This window comes from Pithys albifrons, chromosome 29, assembly GCF_047495875.1.
Source record: "Pithys albifrons albifrons isolate INPA30051 chromosome 29, PitAlb_v1, whole genome shotgun sequence".
In the NCBI taxonomy this organism is placed as follows: domain Eukaryota; kingdom Metazoa; phylum Chordata; class Aves; order Passeriformes; family Thamnophilidae; genus Pithys; species Pithys albifrons.
The window spans coordinates 1,790,166-1,796,202 of NC_092486.1; the positions used below are offsets into that span (position 1 = coordinate 1,790,166).

The following is a 6,037-nucleotide window of genomic DNA, read 5'->3' on the forward strand; positions in this document are numbered from 1 at the left end:
CTGAGCTGATCTCAGGGACAAGTTCTTAATTTGCAGGTCTTGCTTCTCTTTGTTGCTCTGGTGCAATGAGTTTTTCACCCTTGTTCCTCCACAGGGTAACAGGGATGAGGGAACGTTCGTGGATGAGGCCCTTGCCCAACAAGATGCCCAGGTGTGTAGCAATCCCTGCAGGGATTGTCTGGGTTTGTGCCTCTGAGCCGTGGGGAATCCCTGCTTTGTCTGGACCTCATTTTTTTCCAAGGCAGATGAGTAAGCTGAAGCTGTGCAGGGGCAGACTGGGCTGGATATCAGGAGAAAGGGGCTGTCCAGCCCTGGCACAGCTGCCATCCCATCCTGGCACAGTCCCCATCCCTCTGAGGATTTAAAATCCTTGTGCATGTGGCACTTGGGGACATGGGTTGGTGGTGGCCTTGGCAGTGCTGAGGGAACAGTTAGACCCTGATCTTAGAGGGCTTTTCCAACCCAAACGATGCTGTGGAGCCAAAATCTCATTATGTACACGTTGCCTTCTCAATTAGCCTCATTTTGTCCCTTCACCATGTCTTTAAGTGCCTGTATGAAGCTGGGGAGAAGAAGTGGGGAACAGACGAGGTGCAGTTCATGTCCATCCTCTGCACACGGAACAGGTGCCACCTGCTCAGAGGTAGGACCCGGGTGACATCCAGGATTTTTATTCCTTGTTTGAGGACAGCACTCCTGTGGGAGCTTTGTACTTGTTCCTCAAGTGATTGTGACCCCTTCCCAAGACCACAGGTATCCTCAGGGCCAGTCCCATTCCATTCTTTTTGACTGTTTTCTTCCCTCCTGAGACAAAAAGGGAGTTGAGAAAAACATCCCTGCAACTTGCCCCAACCTGTAAATTGGAGATAATGAGGAGTGAGTCTCCTGGGGCAGAGCCAGGCATGGAAACTGCCCTCATTAACCAGCAGTTCTCAAACATCCCTGCAGCACTGGTAGGGCAATTAGCAAGACAGCTGATAATTAAAATTACTTCCTTCAGAGGGGCAGCCCTGATTTAACTCACAATGTCACAATAATGGTGGAATGTTCACACAGAGCCGGAGGAGCTTGATCTTGCAAAGTGATCCCCGGGGCTTTCCTTTACACCCTGGGTGCCCTGAGGCAGCTCTTTTCATCCCCCACTCTCCCTTCCTCCCAGTTTTTGATGTGTACAGAGGGATTGCTAATAAGGACATCACAGAGAGCATCAAATCCGAGATGTCAGGAGACCTGGAGGACGCTTTGTTAGCCGTGGGTGAGTTCCCTGCTTTCAAACTTTGTCTACAAATTAATGAAATCCTGACAGATATTGTCTCTTGCCATGGCTGTTTACAGCTCCAGGAGGCAGAGACCGTCTGTCTTTGAAGATACAACCTGGTGGGAAAGCTCTCTGCTCTATATTTCTTTCCCAAAGGATGCTTTGGTAGCTGACACTTGCTGTCAGGAAGGTTTAAAGCCTTAAAAATATTTTATTCCTGGGCACAGAGACATCAATTGAGAGCAGGTCACTGTGCTTGCTGACTTGCATCGTTACAGAATAAACACCTGCAGTGAGAAGGGGCTGGAAGGGTTGGGAAGACCTTGTGTTTATTTGCCTTAATTCTCTTGTTCTTTGCTCCCTTACAGTGAAGTGTATGAGGAATAAACCTGCATATTTTGCTGAGAGACTGTACAAATCCATGAAGGTAAAGAGCCTTTCCTGGGAAATGCTGTTTCCTCCCCTGCCTTTCCATGCTTGAGTCAGTAGCATGACAGGAATCACTGGAGGAAGAGAAACTCTGTGTTCCCTGGGGGATAAAAAAGAAGTCTGAGCTTTTCTATGCACCTCTTTTCCCTCAGGGAGCCCAGAGCTGGTAGTGCATCACTGCATTAATACAGAAATGCTCTAATTAGGAGCAGATCCTGCAGGAGGCCAAGTGATCCACCCTTTGTGCCTGTCACTGACCTGCCCCAAATGCTTTGCAGCTGCAGCTGGTTGTTGTGTCCCTTAGGGCTTGGGGACAGATGACAGCACCCTGATCCGGGTGATGGTGTCCCGTTCCGAGGTAGACATGGTGTACATCAGGAAGGAATTCCTCTCCATGTATGGGAAATCCCTCCACTCCTTCATTAAGGTGAGCTCTGGAATGCTGCAAACACAGGAGGCACCCTTGGGTGTTTTAGAGGGGGTGGAATTAAGGAGGCTTTGCTTTATGTAATGAAAATGTCCCTGAATGTTCTTGGTTATTGAACTGCCAAGGAGGGTACAAACCCTCCAACAAATCCCGTGTGCTGGGAGGAATCCAGCCTTGTGTGGAGTGTGACATTAATGGTGTCCCCTTTCTCTGCTCTCTCCAGGGAGATTGCTCAGGAGACTACAGGAAAGTTCTGCTCAGACTCTGTGGTGGGGAGGATTAAAGGAGGCCTGGGGGACTGGCTGGGTGATGGGAAGCAGCTGATCACAGAATCATTTAGGTTGGAAAAGATTCTTAAGATCATCCAGCCCGAGAGTTATTTCTGTCATGTAATTTTTTACCCAAACACCTTATTAATTGCTCTGATTGTTGCCTTAGGTTAGTTCATGCTCTGGTTAGATAATGGCCATTCTGGTTGGCCCTTTTGATCTGCTTTTATGCTTGGAACACCCATTTGCCTACTAATTGGGCTGGTAAAGCCCATCTTAAAAGGAATGCTGCAACCAAAGATATAAAAGTTAAATTGTTTCCTGAGCTGCCCCTTTGCTGTTGTGTTCACCAGCAAAACATCCCAACTGAAGCAAACCTGGATGCAGAGTGTGAGAGGCTGCCCAAGGGAAAACTCCCCTCACCAGTACATGGAGAGTGCAGAGCACAGGTTTGCTTCAGTTCTCCCAGGTCATTTATACAGCAAGAACCTAAATATCTAAAATACAAGCATGTTTACAGCTTAACTTGGCCTCTGTTAGTGTGGAGCATTAACAGCCTGGCTGCTCTGGGTGTGTATGTTGCCTAATCTGTGTGTTGTGGGGAAGATGTCACTGGTGACATCAGAAGAACTTGCTGCCCTGGTTAAAGCAGCTCTTGGTCTGTCTTCTTCACTCATGGCAATGGAAATAATAATGGTTATATGACAAACCCTCCTCTGGATAAAGTGATGCTGTTGGAATGGTGCCTTGTAAGGAATGACCTGTCCCCAAAACCACACCTCATGAGCTTGGTGTTGGGGCAGATCCAAAGATCTCCCTGGGGCAGTTCCCCAAATCTCCCTGGGGCAGCTCCCCAATTCCCTGGGACACCTCCCTGGAGCTCCCCAGGGCAGGTCCCCAAATCTCCCCAAGGTGGCTTCCTAGATCTCCCTGGGGCAGCTCCCTAATTGCCTGGGGCAACTGTCCAAATCTCCCTGGGGCAGCTCCCCAAATCTCCCTGGGGCAACTGTCCATATCTACCTGGGGCAACTGTCCATATCTCCCTGGGGCAGCTCCCCAAATCTCCCTGGGGCAGTTCCCCAAATCTCCCTGGGGCAGCTCCTCAATTCCCTGGGACACCTCCTTGGAGCTCCCCAGGGCAGTTCCCCAAATCTCCCCAAGATGGCTTCCTAGATCTCCCTGGGGCAGCTCCCCAAATCTCCCTGGGGCAGTTCCCCAAATCTCCCTGGGGCAGCTCCCCAAATCTCCCTGGGGCAGTTCCCCAAATCTCCCTGGGGCAGCTCCCCAAATCTCCCTGGGGCAGTTCCCCAAATCTCCCTGGGGCAGTTCCCCAAATCTCCCTGGGGCAGCTTCCCAAATCTCCCTGGGGCAGCTCCCCAAATCTCCCTGGGGCAACTGTCCATATCTCCCTGGGGCAACTGTCCAAATCTCCCTGGGGCAACTGTCCATATCTCCCAGGGGCAGCTCCCCAGTTCCATGGGATGCCTCCCTGGAGCTCCCCAGGGCAGTTCCCCAATCTCCCCAAGGTGGTTTCCCAAATCATCTTGGGGCAGCTCCCTAATTGCCTGGGACAAGACAACTGTCCATATCTACCTGGGGCAGCTCCCCAATTCCATGGGACACCTCCCTGGAACTCCCCAGGGCAGCTCCCCAATCTCCCCAAGGTGACTTCCTAGATCTCCCTGGGGCAGCTCCCCAAATCTCCCTGGGGCAGCTCCCCAAATCTCCCTGGGGCAGTTCCCCAAATCTCCCTGGGGCAGCTCCCCAATTCCCTGGGACAGCTCCTCAATTCCCTGGGACACCTTCTTGGAGCTCCCCAGGGCAGGTCCCCAAATCTCCCCAAGGTGGCTTCCTAAATCTCCCTGGGGCAGCTCCCCAAATCTCCCTGAGACACCTTCCCAGATCTTCCCAGGGCTGCTCCCCAAATTCCCTGACACCTCCCCTGATCTTCCCTAAGGCAGCTCCCCAAATGTCCCTGGGACACCCTCCCCAAATGTCCCTGTGACACCTCCCCAGATGTCCCTGTCACACCTCCCCAAATGTCCCTGGGACACCTCCCCAAATGTCCCTGTGACACCTCCCCAAATGTCCCTGGGACACCTCCCCAGATGTCCCTGGGACACCTCCCCAAATGTCCCTGGGACACCTCCCCAAATGTCCCTGGGACACCTCCCCAGATGTCCCTGGGACACCCACCCAAATGTCCCTGTCACACCTCCCCAGATGTCCCTGGGACACCTCCCCAGATCCCACTGCTGGCTCCAGCCCCATCTCCCCCAGTCATCCAGGGATCCTGTGTTTGTGCCTGACTCCTCTGGGAGAGGCATTTCCCCCAGGCCCTCCACACCTCCCTGCTCTCCTGAGCGTTGTTTTCCCTGCCAAAATGGGATTCTTTGGCTTAGCAATTTATTTTTTCCTGCTGGTTATATAAACCTGAAGGACCAGACTGAGGTTGGAGTGTTAAAGCTCCAACACTGAGGTGGCTCCACCCAAATCCATCCCTCATTTTCCTCTCAGACAGGCCACTGATGGCTGGAATAGGACATGTCTTTGTGGCCTTCAGTGAAATCATTTTCCTTCTCACTCTCTGGGCTCCAGTGGAGACACATTCCAGACTTTTGCTGGGAGAAGAGGCAGAGCTTTATCCAGTTCTCCCAAGGCACCTGCTCAGGACAGCAGGACAGGGAAATGTCCATGCCTGGCAGAGGGGCTGGGGGTGGGTTTCAGTGCCTTGTGTCAGGTTGATGAGCTTTGACAAAGGAATAAAGACTTTGTTTCTGTACTTTCTGCCCTGTGTGTTTTGCCCCAAACTGGTTGTGGGTATGACTGCAAGGGCTGTGCCAACAGGGCAGCCACAGCTGGCACGGCTTGGGAGCCCCTTTGCCTGGTAATTCATGGCTTGTAGTCCCAGCCTGTTCTCCCCAATACCAATCAAATCCCTGCCCGTGCCCAGGATGCCCAGGATGTGCTTCCTTCCCCTTTGGAGCACGGCCTGGGCACTGCCAGGAGCATGAGATGGGTTTCAGTCCCCAAGCCCTGCCCCAGCCCCAACCCCAAGGATTTCTGAGCCTCTCTGCACCCTCCTGGATGCTCTCAGGGCAGTGCTCAGTCCCATTTGGACCAGCAGCTCCATAACCTCACTCCTAGAGCATCCCAGATGGAGCATCTCTCCATTCCCAGCAGGAATATCCCCATTCCCGTGTCAGGAATATTCCCACTCCCAGCAGGATTACCCCCATTCCCAGCAGAACCATCCCCATTCCTGTGTCAGGATCATCTCCATTCCCACAAGACCATCCCCATTCCTACAGGACCATCCTCATCCTATTCCCACAGGCCCATCCCATTCCCACAGAACCATCCCCATTCCCCCATCCCATTCCCACAGGCCCATCCCATTCCCACAGGACCATCCCCGTTCCCCCATCCCATTCCCACAGGCCCATCCCCATTCCCATTCCCATCCCATTCCCATTCCCATGTCAGGATTATCTCCATTCCCCCATCCTATTCCCACAGGCCCATCCCATTCCCACAGGACCATCCCCGTTCCCCCATCCCATTCCCACAGGCCCATCGCCGTTCCCCCATCCCATTCCCACAGGCCCATCCCATTCCCACAGAACCATCCCCGTTCCCCCATCCCATTCCCAC

The 6,037-nt window shown here is 52.9% G+C and overlaps 1 protein-coding gene across 2 annotated transcripts in view; it reads left to right on the forward strand.

Annotated features, from left to right (window-relative positions):
• Positions 1-5,165, forward strand: part of ANXA4 (annexin A4) — a 109,520-nt gene extending 104,355 nt beyond the window's left edge. For both annotated transcript variants that reach the window (XM_071579326.1, XM_071579325.1), the window contains exons 8-13: positions 95-151; positions 550-643; positions 1,160-1,255; positions 1,627-1,685; positions 1,992-2,114; positions 2,338-5,165. In XM_071579326.1, the coding sequence (XP_071435427.1) occupies positions 95-151; positions 550-643; positions 1,160-1,255; positions 1,627-1,685; positions 1,992-2,114; positions 2,338-2,397 (489 nt within the window). In that variant the 3' untranslated portion in view covers positions 2,398-5,165. The remainder of the gene's footprint in view (positions 1-94; positions 152-549; positions 644-1,159; positions 1,256-1,626; positions 1,686-1,991; positions 2,115-2,337) is intronic.
• The last annotated feature ends 872 nt before the right edge of the window (positions 5,166-6,037 follow it).